We start from the raw sequence: 24,090 nt of genomic DNA, 5'->3' as shown, positions 1-24,090 counted from the left end.
GCAACCTGGGGTCCAAACCTGTGATCACCTATTGGACAAGTACTCTGGGAACAGAGTTCTTTTAATCAAGATGGCTGAATAGAGAAATGATTTCAGGGAATTCTATATCTTATTAGCATTAGATAGATAACCTAGTGGTAAGGAGCTGTCACAGATAAACAAAGACAGACACTACAGTATTAAGAACAGATATTAATCAGTAATATGTTATTTCATATATGCTATTTTCTAGTAGGAAAGTGGGCCCGGCATAAACTGACCTCAACTTCCAATTGTACAGAAGGCATTTTAAAGGGAGAATGAGGGCTTCCCTGGTGGCGCAGTTGTTGAGAGTCTGCCTGCCGATGGACGCGGGTTCGTGCACCGGTCCGGGAGGATTCCACATGCCGCGGAGCGGCGTGGGCCATGGCCGCTGAGCCTGCACGTCCAGAGCCTGTGCTCCGCAATGGGAGAGGCCACGGCAGTGAGAGGCCCACATACCGCAAAAAAATAAAAAAAAATAAAAAGGGAGAATGAGAGAGCAGGGAGGGGCAATGGCGGGGTTTACACATGGAATTGCCTGCTAAATCTATAAAAAGTGGGAAGGTGGAGGGCTCTGGTCCACATGAAACTTACCTGGGTTTGCTAACTGGCACTTAAGGAAGTTTGGCTCCTAGCCTCTCAAAGAGACTGGGAGATAGGGCCCTATCTTGAGGCGTTGGATGGAATAAACAGTAACTTCTGGCAGCTTTGAGTTTTCTCAGGCAGGCACATTTGCCAGGCTCCGGTGTGGCCTTGAGCTATTAGAAACTGTGTTAGTGTTTGTTCAGGTCTTCAGATGTAGTGGGGGTGGACTAAATCATTTGTGCTGCAGTTTTTATAGGCTGAGGTTGAGGCTCAGTCAGGAAGAGAGTTTAGGGACTTCCCTGGCTGTCCGTTAGTTAGGACTCGGTGCTTCCACTGCGGAGGCCTGGGTTCAATCCCTGATCGGGGAAAGGGGGAGGGGGTGGGGGAGGAGGAGGAGGGGGGGAGGAGGAAGAGGGGAGGAGGGGGGAGGAGGGGGGAGGAGGGGGGAGGAGCGGGGAGGGGGGAGGAGGAGGAGGAAGAGGAGGAGGAGGAGGAGAAGAGAGCTTAGAGAAGCCTAGCAAGAGTCCTGTCAAGGAGAGGCTCTTTGTCAGCTGTGCTTCTGGATTCCAACTTCCCTGGGTTTCAATCCTGCCTCTGTAACAGACAGGCTGGGTGACAAGAGGGAAGTGATTTTTCATCTAGTAGGGCTATTTTTCTCATTTGGAAAATGGGGAGAACAGCATTCCCTCCCAGGATTGTTTGAAGATTAAATGAGCTGACCCACAAAGATTACATATGAAGCCTGCAGTACATGCCAGTGTTTCACACGGCTGGAGTCCAGAGGGGGCTAAAGAGGAGGCTGTGCTTCAGCTGAGATACAGTCCTGCGGGGGCCCCACCAGGGCCTGGCACAGCTGGACCAGCTGAGGCTGCAGCCTCTCACAGGCTAATGTGCAGAGGAATGAACCCGGGGATCTGGTTATAGTGCCAAGCGTGACTCTGCAGGTCTGCCTTCCTAATGCGCTCACCGTTAATGCTGCTTGTTTGGGGACCCCATCTGGAGAAGCTGGGCAAAGAGAATGGCTAGACTCCCCTCACTTCATCCCCTGGATGGAGTAATAGCTCCTAGGTATTTAGTACCTACCAGGTGCCAAGAACTGCACATGTATTATTTTGAACCCTTAAAACAACTGGCAGATACATTTTTCTGCCCATTTAGGAGGTGAGGAGACTGAGGTTCAAAGAGTTTACATGACTTGCCTAAGATCACACAGCTAGTCAGTGAATTCAAACCTAAACTACGAGACTGTAGAGCTCTTTCCACTTGGAGGCATGGATTTTTACCATCTCTGAGGGGCTTCCTGAGAGGTGCTGGCTGCCTCACCCGGAAAAGGAGGAAGAGGAAAAAGCCCCACCCAACCAAGGAGGGCATGTCCTGCCATGAAGAAAGTGTGTGAGTATGTTTCTAGAGCCGGGGAATCTCGGGGGTACCTCCTCACTGCCTTAGGGGGCAGTCCGTGTGATGGGTGTGTCTCCTTCAAGGGCTGGGCTGCAGGTGGGGCAGGGTGAGTTGCCTACGTGTGTGTGTGTGTGTGTGCGCGCGCACAGGCAAGTAAGGAGGGCAACCTGCACACAGGCTGGATCACATTTTTTCCTCTTGCCTCTGAGAGAGAATGTCTTCCTGTTTAAACGTTGCTTTGAATTAACCCCCACCATTTTTTGCAAAAAACAAAACACACCTTCCATCTGATAGTGTCAGTGTCCCAGCACTGGTACTATATAAGCAAAGAGCTAAAATCTCACCATTTTAGATGGACACCTCAGTTACCACCATTTTTGGAGAGCAGGTGGAAGTAGATCTTTTTCAACCTGAAAACACACTGTTGGGCCATAACAATGAAATGTTTTGGAGTACTTCAAAGTTAAGACTTTGTATATTTTCTTAGAGGAAGTGAATGACTATTTCTTACCCACCTCGGTGTTTCTCCCAATGATCTCAGCACTGTGGGAGGACAACATTTATTCACATCAAAGTGTTCCGCATCTCTCCCCTCTGCGGTACCTGAAAAGAAGTTACATTTTGCTTGCTTAGTTCCTCCCCCTGCTTCATTCTTCTTCCCTTTAAGGATAATTTGCTTTTGTCAGTTCCTTTCCTGGCAGTGAGTTCCATAGACAAGGGGCAATGGAGAATAAGAAAGTTGGACCCAGAGAAAAAAGAGATTAAAACAATCAGAATAGGGACTTCCCTGGCAGTCCAGTGGTTAAGACTTCACCTTCCAATGCAGGGGGTGCAGGTTCGATTCCTCCTCAGGGAGCTAAGATCCCACATGCCTCGAGGCCAAAAAACCTCGAAGCAATATTGTAACAAATTCAATAAAGACTTTAAAAATGGTCCACAGTCAAAAAAAATCTTAAAAAAAATCAGAATAAAGACTTACAGAAGAGCACGAAAACAGATTGAAAGAAAGATGGAAGAAAGAATAGAGCCAACACAGATTGTCAGGGAGAAATCTAGGTTGAGAGTTGAATTGTATTTAATGCTTTGGTCAGACTGAGCCAAATGGAGCCACAAATATATTAGGGTTTCAGTACATGCAGTTAATCTTAGGCTGCAGTGTTTGGTTGACCTTGAACTGAAAATTGTGTGAAAGCAGCTAAAGGAGGCTAGTGTGGTTACAGAAGTCTTCCCCAGAAGACGGGATTTGAGTTGAGTCTTGATAGGTAAGATTTCCTTAAGCAGAGAGGGTAGGATGGGCATGGGGAAGATGGGTCCCCAAAACTAGGGGACCAGGGGTGAGAAAGCTGCTGGTGGGGTATGGTGAGCACCACAGACGAACAAACCAGAATAAATGAACCTGTGAACCAACGTGTGCTAAAATGATACACACAACCATGCACACCAGTGGGGATCCAAGCATGTCGCCGCACGCCATCTCAGCATAAATGAATGTCTATATGTTAATGCATTTCTCCTTCCTGTCCCCACAACCAAATTTACTGTTTTTCCTGGCTTCCACTTCTTAGTGAACAGCAGAAGGTAGAAATCTCAGCACCATCTTCCACTCCTCCCTCACCCTCATCTCTACCAAGTGACCTGCCAATTCTACCTCCATGCCCTCCTTCCTAACCACCCCTGTTGCTTCTAACCAGGCCCTCATCATTTCCCAAGTCAGCTCTCTGCTTCCAGGCTGTCTCTTCTTTACAATTGATTTTCCATGCTGTCTCAAGAGGGATCCCTCAAAAGCATATTTGCAAACTCATCACTTCCAGGCTTAAAAATCTTGGTCAAGAGAAATGTTAGTACAAGAGATTAAGACTTACAAGAAAGCTATAGTGGCCACAACAGCATCATACTGGCATGTGAATAGGCAGATCCATGAAACAGAATATAGTTCAGAAATACTCAACTACTCAAGGTCATTTACTACAAAAAGATGGCTTTTCATATGGGTGGGGAAAAGATTAATTATTGAATAAATGGTGTTAGGAACTCCAAGTAACATCAAAAAAAAAAAAAAGAAAAAGAACTGGATCTCTAAATCTTTCCTTGTACCAAAATTAATAAAAGAATCAAATTTTAGAGCATAAAATATGAACAATAAAAGTACTAGAAAATAAAGAAATACTCAATAAGTGGTGTTGGGAAAGCAGAAGAATGAATCTGGACCCCTATCTTACATCACTCACAAGAATTAACTCGAATTAACTGGAATAAAGACTTAAGCATAAAACTCCTGGAAAAAAAAAAACATGAAAAAATCTCCTTGACATCAGTCTTGGCAAAAATTTTTTGGATATGACACCAAAAGCACAAGCAACAAAAGCAAAAATTAATAAGTGGGACTACATCAAACTAAAAAGCTTTTGCAGAGCAAAAGTAACAACAAAATGAAAAGGCAACCTTCAGAAGGAGAAAAATATTTGCAAATCATATATCTGATAAGGGGTTAATATACAAAATATTAAAAAACTCATACAACCCAATAGCAGAAAAACAAATAACCTGACTAAAAAATGGCCAGAGGAACCAATAAACATCTTTCCAAAGAAGACATACAAATGGCCAACAGTTCCATGAAAAGAGACTTGCCTCACTAATCATCAGAGAAATGCAAGTCAAAACCACAATGAGATATCACCTCACACCTGTTAGAATGGCTATCAACAAAAAGTCAACCATAGCAAGTGCTGGTGAGGATGGGGAGAAAAGGGAACCCTTACATACTACTGGTGGGAATGTAAATTGGTACAGCTACTATGGAAAACAGTATAGAGGACTTCAAAACAAAGCAAAACTCTCCATCCTACTTCTGAGTCCAAAGAAACTAAAATAACCATCCCAAAGAGATATCTGAACTCTCATGTTCATTGCAGCACTATTCACAATAGGTGAGATACAGAAACAACCATCAACAGATGAATGGATAAAGAAGATGGAATATTATTCAACCATGAGAAAAAAATCCTGCCATTTCAACAACATGGATGAACCATGAGGGCTTTATGCTAAGTGAGATAAGTCAGAGACAGAATGACAAATACTGTATGACTGTATTTGTATTGGAATCTGCAAAAGGTAAACCCATAGAAACAGAGTAGAATGGTTATGGTGGTTGTGAGGGGCTGGGGATTGGAGAAATGAGTAGATATTGGTCAAAGGGTACAAACTTCCAGTTATAAGATGAATAAATTCTGGAGAGCTAATATACAGCATGGTATTACAGTTAACTATATTGGTAATATAGTTAACAATATTATATACTCGAAAGTTGCTAAGGGAGTAGATCTTAAATGTTCTCACCACAAAAAAGAAATGATATTTAGGTGATGTGATGGGGGTGCTAGTTAATATATCAAATCAACATGTTGTATACCTTAAACTTACACAACGTTTTATGTCAATTAGATCTCAACAAAGTTGAAAGAAAAAGTACTTGAAAAAATATACGAGAAATTAAAAACAAATAATCTCAGAGTGGAAAAGGCTTTCTAGACATACTATAAAAGCCAGAAGGCACAGAAGAAAGCATTGGCCAAAAAACCCCACCAAAAACAAACAAAAAAATCTCTAAAACAAAAATAAAAACAAGTTATAGACTGAGTAAAGAGATAAATGAGGACTGACAGAAAGTATTTGCACTACATATGACAGAATAAAGGTTAATTGCTTTGATATAAGTGAAGTCCCTACAAATCAATTTTACAGAAACCAACAACCAATCCAATAGAAAAATGAGCAAGGGACATGAACAGTTAGTTTGTAGCACATGAAGAATATGTGACTTTACATAGGCAAAGACACTCAAGCTCATTCCTAAGAAGAGAAATTCAAATTAATGCTATTTTTCATCTACTGGATTAGCAAAGCTAAAAAAAAATAATCTGATAAGCTGTATTTGTGAGGGTGTGAGGAAACTCAGACATGACAGGGGGTGGGGCATAAATTGATCAAACCTGTATGGAGAATAATATAGTAATAGCTATACTTAAATTGTAAATATCCTTCAGCTTAGTAGTTCCATTTCTATGAATTTCTCAAGCAAGACAAGGATACACATTGCAGCATTGTTTATAATGACAAAAGATCAGAAACAACCTAAATGGCCATTCAAGAGCACTTTCCTTGGGTGCAGGTACAGAAGATCTCCCACACACATTACTAAGTGAAAAAAGCAAGATGTCTTGGGGAAGGGGAACAGGAAGAGGGGTCTGGGTGCTGCATTCAGAGAAGAGAGGGAGACTCACTTTGCAGTTTATCTCTGCAGCTGATCTCCAAACTTCTTTCCCCTTCTTCCTGGGAACATAGCCTGTTTTCTAGACTCCTTTACATGGAGGAATGGCCACATGACTGAATTGTAGCCAATGAAACAGGTTCAGCCCAGAAACACCTCCCTTGTGCCATCCTTAATGCTTTTTTCTCTTTCGGTTGTCTAGAATGGTGCTGAGACCTAGGGCGACTTTGGGAATCAGGTTTTGACCTCAGAGTCACCTGGAGGGGAACTACTGTGTGAGACTCATGTGGGCAGGGACTTTATTGTGTTTAGCCATCAGAATTTTGTGGCAAATCTATTTTAGCAGCTTTATTAACTATTACGACATCCTTTTGACATCATATTACCTCTTCAAAACAAAGCAAAACTCTCTCTCTCTCCTGGTCTCCTTCAGACGCTGGATCAACATCTTTGCCTGGTACTTCATACTTGGGCCTTGTTCAACCTCTTTGGCCTCAGCTCCAATGGCTGGAGTCTTAAACAGCTCCCCAGACACATGCCACCTAGATGTGCCCCTTTCCTCTGCTTCTCTGCTGTCAAAACACTTATCTCTGACCAGCTCAGCTCCTCCTGCCAGGTTTCTTCACTCCTTCCTGGACTTTTGCTGATATTTACCTAGTTGAAATGCACACATTTGACCTGGTGTCCATCTGCCTTCCTATCCTATGTTCTCTCATTCCTCCCTGTGTACGGCCCCAGTGCCCAGCTCTGGGATGTCTATGGAGTAAAAGTTTGCAAGATCCTTACTTCCAGCCTTGCCCTCCTGTAGTCCATTTTCCAAAGAAGGAGAAACCAGTTAGTTTAAGATGCAAATCAAGCAAGTCATCCTGAGGTAGGAGATAGATGGGCCCCTGGGCCAGACAGCTGGTGTCTGTCAAGTGGTGTTTGTCCACTCTAAGAACAAAGCTAGTGGCAGAAGCTGAGCTCTGCTGAAGTAAAGAGATAAGATGACCACTCCTGAGGTCAAGGAAAACTTCCCTGTCTGCACATCTGCAGGAAGGCTCCTTAGGTTTCAAAAAGGGAGGGGGTGCCACCCCATAATATGTGTGGACATACCCCCACAGGCCTCTGAGGTGGGATCCATTTTAGCAAAAAGATGTGCACGCATGTTGAGGATGTCCTAGGACTGGTCAGGTGTGAAAAAAGAAACAAGATAATTGGCTAAGGGACTTCCCTGGTGGCACAGTGGTTAAGAATCTGCCTTACAATGCAGGGGACACAGGTTCGAGCCCTAGTCTGGGAAGATCCCACATGCCTCGGAGCAACTAAGCCCGTGAGCCACAACTACTGAGCCTGCATGCCACAACTACTGAAGCCCGTGCGCCTAGAGCCCATGCTCCACAACAAGAGAAGCCACCGCAATGAGAAGCCTGCGCACCACAATGAAGAGTAGCCCCCGCTCGCCGCAACTAGAGAAAGCCCATGTGCAGCAACGAAGACCCAACCCAAACAAAAATAAATTAATTTAAAAATATATAATTGGCCAAATGTAAACAAAGACCTGGAAGAACTGTCCTGTATGAGAGATTTAAATCACCTCTTTATTGCACTCCTCCTCATTAGAGAGGACGTCCATACCCTTTCTCTCTGGGTATGTATTTCTGCCTAACTTCTGACGTACATAAATAAACTGCTTCTCTGTGTGTTCTCCCATACAGTTGTGCTGTGTCTCTAATAGTAAACTTTGTACCTGATTTTACAGTTTTTGCCTCTTTGAACCATTCTTGCTTTCAAATGGGGGAAGGAGCCAGGGCCACTTTGCTTCTAGCCTCTAGCCCCTGGTGGTCTAGCGGCTAGGATTTCTGGTTTTCATCTAGGCTGCCCAGGTTCAATTCCTGGGCAGGGAACTAAAAATCTCTGCTCAGGACCACTCACTGCTGTCTCTCCGAGATCTATCCTTCCCTTCCAAATCCCTCGCCACTGCCTCTAAAATCCTTCCACCTCTGGCCCTGCCCACCTCTCTCACCTCACCTCCCAACCCTCTCCCCCTTGTTCACTGGCCTCCAGTTTTTCCCTTTCTGCAACACAAGTCAGATGTCCCATCTCAAGGCCTTGCCCTTGCTGTTCCTCCCCCTGCAATGCTTCCCTTAGTCACAGAACCTTAACAATTCAGGTCTCAATTCCTGACCAAGGGATTTAAAAGCAGTGCCTTCTGCCCCAACTACCTCTTCACCCTATTCATTTCCTTCACATCCCTTATCACAATCTGAAATTACCTCGTGTTTGGTTTAAGGTTGGCCTCTCCCACTAGAGTGTAAGCCCCCTGAAGTCAGGGCCAGGGTCGCTTCGGTTCTTGCCTGTACACATTAAGGGTTCAGGCACACAGTAGGGGATCAGCCAACGTGCGGTGAACTCGCCAGATCCTGACACGCTACACCCACGGCGCGCCACGCGCAGGAGGATCTACCTTCGAGCCCCACCCGCCCCTTCGCGGGCGCGCGCGCGTATTGGCTGCGAGCAGCCGAGGCGCAGCTCCGCCTGGGGCGGGGGAAGGCGCGGGTACGCCCCAGGGCCCCGCTGCGCGCCTGCCCATTGGCGGCCGCGCCGGGGACGGGAGGGGGGAGGTCGCGCACGGGGCTGCCCGCCCGGCCGTCCTTCCAGTTCAAGCCGCCAGGGCTCCGCTCGGCAGTCCAGCGTGAGCCTCGGCATGTTGCGCGCAGTTGTGCTCGCCGCCGCCCGGCCCTGCCAGGGCCGCCGGCTGCTGTCGGCCGCCGCCACCCCGGCCGTGCCGGCCCCCAACCAGCAGCCCGAGGTCTTCTACAACAAGGTGAGGCCGCCCCAGCGCTTTGTTCTCTGGGGACGGAGGCCGCCCGGTGGGAAGGGACTGTATCTCTTCGGGCCTCAGTTTATCCAGCTGGGACTCGAGGGGTCTGCTGCAGTTGCTGTTTCCGCACATCTTCCCTTCCCTGCCTGCGAGCAGTTTGGCCCCTTCGCCGCCCCTGACACCTCGGTTCCATTATGCAGCTGTGACTTTGGCCACTTATTTGTCTTGTCTGGCCGCTGCCCGTTTTCCGGGTTCCATCCCCCGCCCCCTCCCCCATCCCCAGTCGTTCTCGGCTTTCGGGCCTTGGTCGTCCTGTGTCTGCGCAGAGTCTTCACGACATCACCCACCCAGAGGACATGTCCATTTAAGACCCTCTTTGCAGGAACAGTTTTGTCTTTTCGTAGTCTTTTATCCCTTGACTCATGCCCTCGTCCAAGAACGTCCAAAAGGAAAAACAAAAAGGAGTCCTTTTCAGCTAAGGGTCACCAGTTCGCCGAGAGGCCAAGGCCACGGCCGCGGCCGCTCGGCGTCCTGGCACTTCCACTGCTGGCAACTGGGAAAGGGTGGAGACCTTCGCTACAACAGCGCAATCCCCAAATGGTGTCTGTGCCTTCCAAGGCTCTTTCTTTGGCCAAAGAAAGGAGGGACTTTCCAGGATAACTTTGACTCCCAGTAGCTGATTTCTTGCTCAGTCAGGACTTGGGAATATTTTTTCTTTTGATCTTTGAGTTTGGGTAAAGTGCTGAAAGTCACAGAGAAGGAAATTGGTTATGAGAGTTCATTTTGTTTGTGTAGTTGCTGCCCTTCTCTGAGCTTCAACTTCTATAAAGTGGGAAGGGGTCAGAGGGTGAGCACAGGGGTTAATACACCACGTGGGCACTTAACAGGAGTAACAGCTCATATTCTCTGTGTACCTCCTTTGCACCTGGCACCAGTCTAAGCATTTACCTGTTGTGCTGTTTAATCCTTAAACAGCCCGGTGGGGTAGGTACTGTGATTATCTCCATTTTACAGTTGAAGAGACTGAGTTACAAAGAGGTTTAGTGAGTTACCCAAAGACTCAAGTCAACGGCAGAGTTGGGGTCCACATCTAGGCCCCCAAGAGTAAGCCGATAACCAGAACCTTCCATGGTACTATTGTTGCAGCTCTGGGTGGGAATAAAGGGGTCACTGCTGACTTAGGATGCTGTAGAGATGGCCCCTGGCTGGCTGCTTTCAACAGGGGACTTGCTTGTCTCGTCAGGAGCTTGGCTGCAAATCTGCACAGAGACAGTGGGTAAAGGCACATCTGTGTGATTTAAAGGGTGTTACAAATGGTCATTTGCAAGGGAATAAAAACAAAAGGTAAAATAAGATGCCCTTTGCATAACACAAGCCAAAAAGGCAGCGGCTGCTGCTCCTTAGGCTGCTTAAGGAGGAGTTCATGCTTGGAAGACTTGAACATCAAGCAGAAATATCCTCAAGGGAAAGGCAGCAGCATCCCAAGCCTTTGTGGCCGCAGGATCTAATGAAGATCATCCTCCTTTGTGCTTATGTGGAGGTGAGGAAACAGGGTCCAAACATGCACACAGCTCTGGTCGATAGCACGAGCCCTGTTCTCTAGATTTAGTTCATAAGGTAAGTTGGAGCAGAGTGAAATCTTCCTGCAGCTGCTTTTCTTTATCAGATTTTTTTGAGATCCTAAAAGTAACCCTTGGACTTACCTGCTGGTCCAGTGGTTAAGACTCCACGCTTCCACTGCAGGGGGCCCCTGTTTCGATCTAAGATCCCACAGGCCACGCGGTGCAAGAGAAAGAAAAAAGAATGCTATTTATAAAAAAAAGGAACCCTTGCTCACTGTATACAAATGCAGAAGTAAGTAAAACTTCCCGCATACCCCATTGCACTCCCTTCAAGAGCACTGTTAACTGGTAGGTCTGTGATCTTGCAGACTTTTTCTTTGCCTCAGTGTGTGTGTGAGAGCGTGCACCAGGTTTTTTTGCTTTTACTTAAATGAGATCCTTGCACTTACTGTTCTGAAACTGTCTCATTGAACAATGTATCTGGATTGTCTTCCTAAACTAGTACATTCAGATCTTATTTATTCTTCCCAGGGGTTGCAAAGCAATCCGCATGAGCAATCCACACTCTGCTGGAACAGGCCCCTTTTAAAGCTTCTTGGGCCATTTTCAGTGTTGAGTTGTTGCAATCCCTGATGGCAAGAATGCCAAGGTCTAATCCTAACATTTTGAGTCTCTTACCAGGAGCTCTAGGTACAAACTAGATCATATGCCTGGACATTTCCCTGGGGATTATTGATTCCTTGACGTTCAGTGAACTGTTCTGGAGTCTGGAGTTTCCCCAGAAGGAGCTGTTCCAGGCTTTGAAGTTGCTTCTGGTAAAATCCAGTAGGCGCTGGATTTTCTCACCCAAGGGTATGTGGGGGAATGTTGCATTTCAAGCTTGTTGGGTCTCTCCTTGAAGAGGGGGTGGCACAGGCAATAGGTCTTTTCTTTCCCACATCTATTTCATAACCAGAAGAGTCTATAGAGTGGGGTGGTTTGGTCAACCTTCCTGGGGTCCTCTTGCCTCTACTTGTCCTGGGTGGAGCTATAGGGTTGGGGGAACTTCTTTGTTGGGTTAGGGAGATTACAGGACAAGTTCCTCCCCCACTCACCAGCAGGACCTGTATGGGGAGCTGATGATGGCCAGGCTTCATGAAGATCAACATTTCTCATCCTTGGTGGGTTTCAGGGACACAGCTCTGTCAAGGAAACTGATTTTCATTTTTCATTCCTTTTTTCTTCCCTGACTTGGAGAGTAATTAAGATCTGGAAAGACAACTCAAAGGAAAACTCAAGGGAGTGTGGTTTCAGCAGAGTAATTCCTTTGGATGAGGTGTGACTAATACTTTTCATCTTCAACATCACCAGTTCATGTTGGTTGATAATAATAATGAAGATGAGAAAAATCACTGGACACTATTTCACTCTCTGGACTCAGGCTGCCTGTCACTTAGTAACATCAATCCGGGTAGGTTCACTCATTCAAAAGACACCTCAGCAACCCCAATTCCAACCAACAAAACAGGCAAGAATCCCTGATCATGGGAAGTTTGCATCCTAGAAGACAAGCGAAATGCATAGTATGGAGCAAGCTGATCGATCGGCGCTATGGAGAAAAATAAGGCAAGGAAAGAGGGATATGGAGGGTGGTACAATTACTTAGCTCTGTACCTTAGCTGCTACATCTGTAAAATGGGGTAAAAATCCCATCTACATCATATGGTTGCTGTCAGGATAAAAGGGAGGCATCCTTGCACAGCCCTTAGCAAGTGCCTGGCTCATGGCTTCTTGCACCTCCGTATTTACTGCAGCCTTAAATAGGAGATAACAGTGATGCTTTTGAGCTTCGAATATAATGGTGGTGTAACTCCATTTTATGCGGGCACTGTTGTAGTTGTAATTTGTTTCCTGGAGGGCTGCGCTAGGTTGCGGTAAAGTTGAATGGGAGTTCAGGGTGAATTAAATTTGTGTCTTGGGAACTCCCTGGCATTCCACTGGTTAGTTCTCTGCGCTTTCACTGCGAGGGTTCAATCCCTGGTCGGGGAACTAAGATCCTGCAAGCTGCGCCTTGTGGGCAGGAAAAAAGAATTGTGTCTCTATTCTTAACCTCTTGACCACAACATTTAGGAACTAAAGAGAAAACTGACAAAAAGAGAATTAAAAAAGGGTCTCCTTATATCGAATTTTCTGATTCCAGTAGTAATACATCCTCAGTACAAAAAGTCAAGCATTACAGAAGTATGTGAGGTGGAAATTCACTGGACATATACATAGGCACATATAGATGTTCATTGCTGCATATTAGCAAAAACCAAGAAATAAGCCAGCCTGCCTTCCATGGGGAAACAGATGAACAATTTATGTTACAGCTATAGGAAAGAATAATTCTGTGCACAGAGTAGTTAAAGGAATTAGCTGGAACCGTATGAATAATGGATCTCAAAAACAATGTTTCAAGAGGGGAAAATGTCTAGTACTCTGAGTGATGTGAAACTAATTAAAATTATCAAAACAGACTTTCTATCAAATGTGGATAAACATAGGTCCATATAAATGGCTAAAAATGTCCTGGAAGGAAAATGCTCCTTGGCGTGAGGGCAGGGCTGCATAGGGAATCTGCTTGTGGGCAGTGATTCAAGGGGACTTTAAATGTTTTATTTCTTTAAAAATAAGTGGCCTATAAGCTAATATAAAAATGAAAAAGAAAAGAAAAACAGTCCTCTGATATCCCCTGCAGATAATCACTGCTAACAGGTGGTATATACAGAATAGGAGTTTGATTTATCTTGTTTTCCTTGAGAGATTGTTATGGAATGAGCCAAAACCTGTGTTGGGCTAAGCAGTGGTTTGGAATGGCTGTGTGCTGAATGAGTCAAGTGACATATCTCCACACTGATCACGGTGCTTTTATTGCTTGTTTAGGAGTTTTAAGATCTTTGTAGAAATAATAGAAAGTCCAGGAATGTGAGACCAAAGGCCCTGGGGGATGAGGAAAGAATGTTCAGGGAGACATTCTGGGGGAGGTGGCTGCCCTTGGCCTTAACCCCAAACTAACCCCGAGGTACCTAAATGATTGTGTGGATAAGTGTGAATGTGGGTGGCATTCCATGTTTATGTTTCTCTCCTTATGATCTGTTTTCTCTTAGACATAAATTACCCAACTGCCACTGAAAAAGCAGTTGCCAGCAGGATTCACCCCAGGATAGAAAGCCACAGCATTTCCTCACTCCTTCTTAGGGAAAATAACATATTCCAGGAGTGTAGATTTCCTAGGTAACAGATCCCTAATTCTTTCATGCATCAAAGCTTGAAAATAAAGTCTTTCTAGGATGGGTCCTGCATCTGTAAATTGGAGCTGCTGAGTGGCATTTAACCTTTTTTGGCGACCTTGGGCAGATTATGACTGTCCATTGCCATGGGGTGGAGGTGGCACTAGAATATCACTCTGTCCTCGCTTTGGTTAAGACTCCTCTCCAGGGTCCTGCAGTCCTGCTCCCAGCTCTACTGTCCTGCCCCAGCTTCTCACCCCTCCCCACAAGTTTCTGTTTGCAGTTCCTAATCCGCAGGGGCCTGGAATAGAAGATATCCGAGGAAGCCACGGATCATGTTATCCTCCAACTCAGTAATTCTAAATACGGTAACCTGCCCCAGCTTTGCAAAGATGCGTGTCTAAGGATGTTTGCAGCAGCAGCACTGTCAGGAATACAGGCAGACCTCATTTTATTGTGCTGTGCTTTATTGCACTTTGTAGATACTGCGTTTTTTACAAATTGAAGCTTTGTGGCAACCCTGCATTGGGCAAGTCTGTTGGCGCCGTTTTCCCAACAGCATTGGCTCACTTCCTGTCTCTCTGTCACATTTTGGTAATTCTCACCACATTTCAAATCCTCCACCAGCAAAAAGATTATGACTTGCTGAAGGCTTGGAGGATGATTGGCACTTTTTAGCAATAAAGTTTTTTGTTTTTAAATTTTATTTATTTATTTATCTATTTTTGGCTGCATTGGGTCTTCGTTGCTCTGCGTGGGCTTTCTCTAGTTGCAGCGAGCAGGGGCTGCTCTTTGTTGCGGTGCACGGGCTTCTCATTGCAGGGGCTTCTTTTGTTGTGGAGCACAGGCTCTAGGCGCGTGGGCTTCAGTAGTTGTAGCACGTAGGCTCAGTAGTTGTGGCTCGCAGGCTCTAGGCGCAGGCTCAGTAGTTGGGGCGCACGGGCTTAGTTGCTCCGCGGCATGTGGGATCTTCCTGGACCAGGGCTTGAACCCATGTCTCCTGCATTTGCAGGCGGATTCTTAACCACTGTGCCACCAGGGAAGCTCCAGCAATAAAGTATTTTTAAATTAAGGTATGCACATTGATTTTTTTAGATATCATGCTATTGCACCCTTAATAGACTGTGGTATAATGTAAACATAGCTTTCATATGCACTGGGAAACCAAAAGATTCCTGTGACTCCCTTTATTGCAATACTTTATTGCGATGGTCTGGACTGAACCCAAAATATCTCTGAGGTCTGCTTGCAGTGAAAACTTTTCCTAAAAGTGCATTTGTAGGACATGATTAAATAAATTGTGGTCCGTTAGTTTTGAAGATTGCTATGTTGCTTAAAATAATGAGGCAGATATGCCTGTGGAATAACGTCCAAGATAAACTTACTCATAAAAGCAAGTTACAGAATAAAAGTCCATTATCGGACTTCCCTGGTGGCACAGTGGTTAAGAATCCAGTCCTGGGGACACAGGTTCAATCCCTGGTCTGGGAAGATCCCACATGCGCAGAGCAACTAAGCCTGCGTTCCACAACTACTGAGCCTGCGCTCTAGAGCCCGCGAGCCACAACTACTGAGCCCGCGTGCTGCAGCTACTGAAGCCCGAGCTCCTAGAGCCTGTGCTCTGCAACAAGAGAAGCCACCCCAGTGAAAAGCCCGCGCACTGCAACGGAGAGTAGCCCTCACTCACTGCAACTAGAGAAAGCCCGTGCGCAGCAATGAAGACCCTACGCAGGCAAAAATAAATAAAATAAAATAAATAAATTTATTTAAAAAAAAAAGTCCATGATCCCCACTGAGAATGGACACTCCCCATGTCTGTCCCGTTCCCTCCAGGACCCCAGCACGAGTGCAGGTCCTGGCACACAGCAGGTGAGGAACCCAGAGCCCCCTCTGTTCTCCCCCACCCTCACTCTGCAGCTACGGGGCCCTTTTGGTTCCTTGTGTCCCCAAGCCCTTGCCTCAGGTACCCCCTCTGGTCCTCACTGTTGCCTGTTTGTTTCTGCTTCTCTCTTCATTTGCTTGTTGATCATGTCTCTTCTCCCAGGACTTTGGTTCAACGAGCCAGGACTTGGCTGTTTCACTCAGTGCCCAGCATGGCAATGGCACTTGGTTAACACTAACCACTGCATGGATGAGTGAATCCAACTTATAAAATGCAGTGAGATGTATTTATTAAAATGTAGAGAAAATAGAGCATTTTGATGGAAAAGCTCTATGAGTTTTGCCAGCAGTCCAGATTCAAAGTGTCAGCTTCTGATTCCATGAGGCTGTCTGTCCCTCTGCTTCTGGAAACTATAATGGGGAAGTGTGAGCCCGGTAGGACCCCCTCCCAGGGAGAGTGAGTTAACATATTATGTAAGTTAGGCGTTGGGTTTTTGGCCGAGAGGTTATGAAGCATTTGGCCTAGAGTCCACTCTTGTGTTTATTCAAGATGAGTCACTATGAAGCTCTCCTCACTTGAAGCAGAACTTTGGCAGAGGCTTAGTATGAGAACGGTTCTCACCCTAGCTCCCCCTCCCCAAGGAGGGCACCACTGAAGTCTGGCTTTAGGAGAAGGGAAGTGGGAACTCTAAACAGAAGGAAGATTCCAGGTTCCTGCAAACCCCAGCTTATCCTATTAGTTAGAAGGGAGGATGGACTATTGAAAATCCAGCAGTGGAGAGTGACTCAACAAATCCAGGGCATTGAGAGGCAGACAGGGACCAGGGAGTGCTCTTTCCAGGGTCCTAGACAAGATCAGGGGACGGTGTGGGCCCCGCCCAGGGAGGAAGGGGTGAGGACCTGGGGAGTTTAACCAGACTGGCCCACTCTCCGCTTCATACTTCCTGATCTTTGCAAAATAACAACGAAAATTTTTTCAGGATAAACTAATTTAGTATGCTGCTGTGCAGGTATCTGGAGTAATGTACTGACTGTGGTGGTGAGACACACTGTGTGTGGGGTCCTGGCTTAGGAGCTTACACCCCTTGTTGAATTTAGTCCTCACATTTAAGCCCCCAGCTGTGTCATCCCCAGAGACTGATGAGCATCTGGAAATGAAGGGATTGGCCCCAAGGTCACAGCTTGTGAGGGGTAGAGCCAAGATTCGAACACATGTCTGTCTGGCTTAGAGGCTGGTGCTTTTTATAGCACCCATAATAAAAACTCAAAATCAAACTGGCAGCAGGGCAGTTAAGTAAACCATAAAGATGGAGATTAGGAAACGAGTTCTGACCTCCTCGAAGGCAAACATGGGCTCTGACTGGAGTCTGGAGTTGGGGGGAAGAACTGGGTGAAGAGCACAGGCCTTGGAGTTCCGAAGACTTGGGTTCAAATCCCGGCTCTGCTCTCACTGCTGTGTGACCTTGAGCAGGTGGCTTGACTTCTCTGTGCCTCAGTGTCCCCCAACTGTAGGGAGGATGCAGCTTACCTAGGTTTGCTATGAGGTTTAAATGGGAATGATCCAGTAATGGAAAGCTTCTGGTACAGGGGCTGCCACATAATGAGTAGCCAGGAACGGTCAATAGCCATTTCCATGACATGCAGGTGATGGGTAGAACATTCACATGATTCCAGGTGCTGACATCTTGGTCAGCAGAAGGGAACAGTACAAGGCCAGCCAGGCTCACCCCCACCCACTGCGGCCTGCCTTTCTCTGTAGCTGACCTCCTCCTTAAAGTGCTTCAGTGAATCAGTGGGTATGAGGCTGTGAAACCTGAGCCTGCACTCAGGGTGGCAACGGGAACAGATGCTTGGAGTGGTCACAGGCTGTGTGCCAGGCTCTCCTCCTTCCTCCACGGGTGTTACCTCTGCTCCTCCCCGTGGGCTTCACTCTCCTCCAAGTTCACCAGGAGGCGAGGCCGGTTCTCAGAGAGGGGAGCATGTGGGGAGGGTGTGGCCCAGTCCAGCTTGAACTCGGGTCCAGCTGGCTTCCAGCCTGAACTTTCTGCTACACCTGTTCCCTCCACTGGAAACTACCTGTTGCCTGCTTCCCAGCTCTCTTGCAGGAGGAAACAGGGGTGTCTTTTCCCTTCAGATTGATGATCAGCCACCTAATGTGAACCCACACACATTTCCAAAGAACCTGGCTGAGTGACTGCAGACAACTTCCCAGGTCCTAAGCCGGGGCCAGGCCATGTTGGGATGCTGGGGCCCAGGAGAGCCCTTGGGGAAGGAAGGCAGAGTGGCCTTGGACAGGTGTCCTTGCCTTCACCCCACCTGTGACCTTTGCCCCAGCCTTGGTTAAAGTGACTGAAGTGACCTCAGCCCCCTCTGGAAAGACCAGTTTCCCCAGCCTCAGGGGACAGCTTGCTGGGAGATTTCTGCTCTGCTCCCCTGAGGGTTTCACAGGACCTGCCCTCCTCTCTGACCCCATCTCCTAGCACTTCCTTCCTGGTTCATCAGTAACTCTGGCTGCCTTTGTTTTTTCTCAAACACACCAGACTTATTCCTGCCCCAGGGCCTTTGTACTTGCTGTTCCTGCTGCCTGGATTGTTCATCCTCCCATTCTTCCCATGGCTGGCTCCTTTTCATCAGTCAGGGCTCAAGTCAAATGTCTGCTCTTCAGAGAAACCCTCCCTGACCATCCCAGCTAGAGCTCTCTATCTTCCTCCACTTCAGTACTCTCTATGGATCTTGTTTTTCTCCTTTGCACTTATGACTGCAGTCTGAGACTGCCTTGTATATTTGATTGCTTCTTTATTTTCTGTGCCTACCAGAACGCCAGCTCCATGAGAGAAAAGTTCCTGAGTTTGGTTCCCACTGTGTCCTCAGCCCTAGAACCGTGCCTGGCCCATTGCAGGTGTTCACTAAATATTTACTGAATGGATGAAAGAATAATCTAACTTGGTTCTCATAACAACCCTACTACAGTAGTGTGGTAGAGGAACAGCGGTTGCTAATTCTTCGTTGCTCTTCCCAGGCAGAGGTGGAGGCTCTCCTCCCTCCCTGTGAATCTGGACTGGGCCTGTGACTTATGCTGACCAATGGAATTGGTGGCAGAAATAAGGCCATGTGACTTCTGAAGCTAGGTCTTAAGAAGCCTTTCAGCTTTTGCCTGGTGTCTTGGAACACTCTCTAGGGAAGCCAGCTGTCATGTGAGAGGTCTGACTAGCCTGAGTCTGCCATACAGTCAGGAAGCCCAAGCAACCATGTGGTGCCAGACATATGAGTGAAGAAAGTATCTTGCACCTGCAGCCCCAGGTGCCCTCGCTCTGCAACCACATGACCAAGCCCTGCCCAGCTGAGCCTAATCAATGGACACAACTGTGAGAGATAATAATAAAGCATTTTAAGCTACCAACTGTTGAGGTGATGTTACACAGCAGTATATACAGATTACTGATAAGAAAGGAACATAGTCTTCATTTCTCAGGTCAAAGAAACCAGGGCATTGAAAGGTCAAATGACTTACCCACAGTACTTGGCAGAGTGGGTGCTCCAGCTTGGATTGTCTCCAAGGCCTGTGCTTTTAACTTCTAGGCCACATCCCTCTGAAGCTAATTCCTATTTGTTCTTTCTGATTTTTTTTTTAAAACATGGCTGGTGGTCAGTATCAGGTTGAGAGCTGGTCCTGAGGACTTTCTTCCTTCTCATTGTAGATCTTCATAAACAATGAGTGGCATGATTCTGTCAGCAAGAAAACTTTCCCCACCATCAATCCATCCACTGGGGATGTCATCTGTCATGTAGCTGAAGGGGACAAGGTGAGATATGGTAACTTAACTTCAGGGCAGGGCTGAGTGGGTTGGGGGTGCACAAGGATGGTTTCATTCTCTAACATGTTTTTTTATGGTTGAAACTGTGTGTGTATTACTTTCATAACTAAAAATGCCAATTAAACTTTTTGAGTTAAGTGAAACCACAGAAACTCTTCCTTGCAGGTAAAAGTGCTAGATTGTACCCGGGTTCAAGAATTCATACAGTTGTGCAAAGAAGATGTGGCACATAAATACAATGGAATATTACTCCACCATAAAAAGAAACGAAATTGAGTTATTTGTAGTGAGGTGGATGGACTTAGAGTCTGTCATACAGAGTGAAGTGAGAGAAAAATACTGTATGCTAACGCATATATATGGAATCTAAAAAAAAAAAAAGGTACTGATGAACCTAGTGGCAGGGCAGGAATAAAGACGTAGACAGACGTAGAGAATGGACTTGAGGACACGGCGGGGAGGGGGAAGCTGGGGCGAAGTTAAGAGTAGCATCGACATATATACACTACCAAATGTAAAATAGATAGCTAGCTAGTGGAAAGCAGCAGCATAGCACAGGGAGATCAGCTCCGTGCTTTGGGACAACCTAGAGGGGTGGGATAGGGAGGGTGGGAGGGAGACTCGAGAGGGAGGGGATATATGTGTGCATGTGGCTGGTTCACTTTGTTGTGCCACAGAGGCTAGCACAGTATTGTGAAGCAGGTTATACACCAATAAAGATATATTAAAAATAAAATATAAAAAAATTCATACAGTTGCAGAATTGTAGACTTGGAATTTAATTTGAGAACATCTAATCCAATCTGTCCATTTCAGACCTGGAAGTTGAAGGTCAGAAAAGGGAAGTACAGAGCTAGATGGAAATCTTCTTCAGCAGAATTCAGATCTCCTGAGATCTAGCTATGGTGTCTATAGTATATTTGGATTTGATTATATATACCCATAGTAATGAAAAAATACTAATTTTAAAGTTAAAAATTAGACTTTCAGGGGCTCCCCTGGTGGCGCCGTGGTTGAGAGTCCGCCTGCCGATGCAGGGGACACGGGTTCGTGTCCCGGTCCGGGAAGATCCCACATGCCGCGGAGCGGCTGGGCCCGTGAGCCATGGCTGCTGAGCCTGCGCGTCCGGAGCCTGTGCTCCGCAACGGGAGAGGCCACAACAGTGAGAGGCCCGCGTACCACAAAAAAAAAAAATTAAACTTTCAGTAAAAAACATTTCATTTATTAAAATAGAAAAAGCATTAAAAATAATTCAAGAATGCCTCCTGTCCTCTGCTTTAAAACAGTCTTCTATATGTACATTTAAGGCCTTTCTCCCTTTGCTAAAAGAAAGTGTGAATACTTTCCTGGCTCATAGGGTAGTCTAATGGTAAATGTATTTAATATTAATGAAAACCATGCTCCGTACCTCCTGATACACATCTCCCTATATGGAAAATGCTAGCTGTGTTGATTTTATTGCTTTCCCAGGAGAGGGAAGCTGGTTAAACCTGCATTAGTTGGAGACTGCCAGTCGTCTCCGAAGGAATGGTTAATTTCACTGGGCTTGTTTTGAAAGGAAGAGGGGGAAAAATGGCCAATTTCTTAGTGCTGATCCCTGAGTGCCTCTCCCTACGTTAACTCTTTGGGGGATTTTGAAATGGAAACCATCAGGATCCTCATTCCCACCATGACTGCTGGGAAGGAGAGAAGCCCAGTCATTTAATTCTGAAGCTGGTCAAACAGAGCCCTTTTGAGGCTGGGAGGAACTGTTTGGGGCAGTTCCCACACAGGCATTGACTGAAGCTCCTGTGGGCACGTTCGGCAGCGGGGCAGGAGGCGTTTGGAGGTGGTTATTGCTGAGAAGGCCTGAAGTACCTCGGTGGGTGTTTTCCAGGAAGACGTGGACAGGGCAGTGAAGGCTGCCCGGGCTGCATTCCAGCTGGGCTCGCCCTGGCGCCGCATGGATGCGTCCAAAAGGGGCTGGCTGCTGAACCGCCTGGCTGATCTGATTGAGCGGGACCGGACCTACCTGGCAGTAAGTTCTCTGCCCTCTCCCCTCTCATCCCACATGGCGAATGGATGTCCCACGGATAGCCAGGAAAGTGTTGCCTTGCTGACAAGTAACTGGCCAGAATGCTGTAGGCTGGACACCTTTGGGGTACCCTCCTGTACCAACCTGGGAAGCCTCTTAGTGTTTCCTTTGATGCAGTGGGTTTGGCTAAGAAAGGAGGAGACTCGGGTGGGGAGGGGGCTATGATGGGGAAGCCTTCCTGGAGAGAGACCCCCCAGAGGGATGGACACCTCTCCCAGACCCTCTCTGTGTGGTGGGCCTCCTCCATGTCTGCAAGAGGCAGAAGAAACCAGGAGGCAATACCCTCTCCTCCCCCAGTTCATACTGCACATAGCAGCCAGAGTGAAGCTTCTAGAAGGCAAATTATACCATGGCACTCTGCTCTTAAGCCTTCCATCACATTCTGTGTCCTTAGGATAAAGCCCTGTTCCCTCAACATAATCTACTAGGCCTTCCTGATCTGGCTCTATCTCCCAACCAGAGCTCAACTCACCAGTTTTCCCTCAACTTCTTCGCTGCCAGGCTTTGGGCCTTTGCACATGCTGTTTCCTCTGCCCAGGGTACTCTTCCCTTTGTCACCATTCATACCTTCCCCTTTGCCTTGTTCCTCCTACATATCCTTCAGGTTTTAGCCTAAAGGGTGCTTCTCAGGCTGGAGTTTCTCCAGCTGGGTTGGGCACTTTGTAACACTCTTTTAACACTTGTGACTAATTCATGTCATTATTTGCTGGCTTTTTGCTCTTTTTTCTTTTTTTTTTTTTTTAACATCCTTATTGGAATATAATTGCTTTACAAAGGCATTTTGTTCTATAAGCTCCATGATCGCCTCTGTATTCCTAGCACCTGGATCCGCCATAGAGTAGAAGCTTGAAAAAAATATAGTGAAATGATTGAATGAGAAGTTGGTGCATCCTTCCTCCCATCCCCCTCCTCTTGCTCCCTGCCATTGAAGAGGCCCAGAAATGCCTCAAAATTCAGCACAAAGGGGCCACCAGCCCTTCTCAGACCATGCTGAGCCTCAATGCTGTTTGTCACCCGATTTACTGATTCATTCCTGTGCCCCCGTGTCCGTGTTGATCTTGTTGTCTTTGCTCAGGCCTTGGAGACCCTGGACAACGGCAAGCCCTACGTCATTTCCTACTTGGTGGATTTGGACATGGTTCTCAAATGTCTCCGGTATGGGCTCAGGCTTCCTGTTCTTTGTTCTGGCCGTGCCAGAGGGGAGGGAGTGTTGCTGGAGGGGTGGAAACAAAATAATGTAAAAGGATCCACAGGAGTTGGGGAAATGTATTCTAGTTAGACTCCATCTCATGGGAATCATCCCTCAATACCAAAACTGTAATTGAGTCATACACGTTTTCTCTTTCAGTTTTAGTAATTTATATGTTAGTTGGAATTTGTCCATTTCTTCTAGGTTATCTAATTTGTTGACTACAGTTGCACATAATATTCTCTTATAATGATTTTTATCTCGTTTTTATAATGTCCCCACTTCCATTTCTGATTTTAGTTATTTGTGCTTCTCCCTTTTTTTCTTAGTCTGGCTAAAGGTTTGTCAATTTAGTGAATGTTTTCAAAGAACCAGCTTGTGGATTTGTTGATTCTCTGTTGTTTTTCTGTTTTTCATTTCACCCATCTCTGCTCTGATCTTCATTATTTGCTTCCTCTTGCTAGCTTTGGGTTTAGTTTAATCATAAACATTTTAATAACCAAGAAATACAAGATGAGGAATAAGAGCTTTGTCAGAGCCCTTGGGTCATAGGTAACAGGAACTCACTCAGCCTAACTTGGGCAACTGTGGAGAGTGAGGGGTCTGAAATCCAGAAGGCCATTCAGTCTAACTGCTGCCTACTTGCTTCCTTCTTCTCTCGACTACACTGGCCTCTCCTGGGGCCAGTCTGCATGTTGGAACCCGGTTGCTCACACCTGGGCTGGCTGCTGTATGAGTGCTTCCGGCCAGACTAAGCTGCAGTCCCTTAGTCCTCGTGCCAAATTCCTGGAAGAGGGGCCCTGACTGGCTGGCCTTGAGTCTGACCAGATGTGGTTCAGGTGGACAGATCATTGTTCAAATAATGGCTGTTCCTCCGTGACCATGTGGACAGAGGTGGAGGGGAAGAAGCGGTGCCAGAAAAGTATGGGTTGGACAACAAAACTGTAGTTATCCCCCATAACAGGGTTTCTCAACCAGGGCAGTTGCGTCTCCCAGGGGACAGTGGCTAATGTCTGGAGACGTTTTTGGTTGTCACAACTGGGAGGGAGGGGTGCTACTGGCATCTGGTGCATAGATGCCAGGGATGCTTTAAAAATCCTGCAGTGCACAGGACAGCCTCCCACAGCAAAGAATTTTCCAGCCCCAAATGGCAGCAGTGCCAAGGTAGAGAATGCTCTGCAAGGACACCCCAGAGGGAGCAGCCTGGTGAACAGCAGGCAGAGCCCCAGGCCTTCCTG

The 24,090-nt window shown here is 46.6% G+C and overlaps 1 protein-coding gene and 1 long non-coding RNA gene across 2 annotated transcripts in view; one reads left to right on the top strand and one right to left on the bottom strand.

The window, feature by feature from the left end:
* LOC309831201 overlaps nt 1–6,322 on the bottom strand; it is a 59,524-nt gene extending 53,202 nt beyond the window's left edge. Inside the window, exons 1-2 of the long non-coding RNA XR_014297565.1 lie at nt 6,291–6,322; nt 2,520–2,607 (exon numbers count right to left, since the gene is read on the bottom strand). This is a non-coding gene — a long non-coding RNA (uncharacterized lncRNA). The remainder of the gene's footprint in view (nt 1–2,519; nt 2,608–6,290) is intronic.
* A 2,611-nt stretch (nt 6,323–8,933) lies between these two features.
* Nucleotides 8,934–24,090, top strand: part of ALDH2 (aldehyde dehydrogenase 2 family member) — a 31,559-nt gene continuing 16,402 nt past the window's right edge. The window contains exons 1-4 of the mRNA XM_082668130.1: nt 8,934–9,083; nt 19,473–19,577; nt 21,466–21,606; nt 22,739–22,818. Coding sequence (XP_082524256.1) covers nt 8,964–9,083; nt 19,473–19,577; nt 21,466–21,606; nt 22,739–22,818 — 446 coding nt within the window. The 5' untranslated portion in view covers nt 8,934–8,963. The remainder of the gene's footprint in view (nt 9,084–19,472; nt 19,578–21,465; nt 21,607–22,738; nt 22,819–24,090) is intronic.

Source organism: Grampus griseus (genome assembly GCF_964374135.1).
Source record: "Grampus griseus genome assembly, chromosome: 12".
Lineage (NCBI taxonomy): Eukaryota > Metazoa > Chordata > Mammalia > Artiodactyla > Delphinidae > Grampus > Grampus griseus.
Note: the sequence above shows the minus strand (reverse complement) of the source record. Positions and strands in the feature narration are given on the sequence as shown.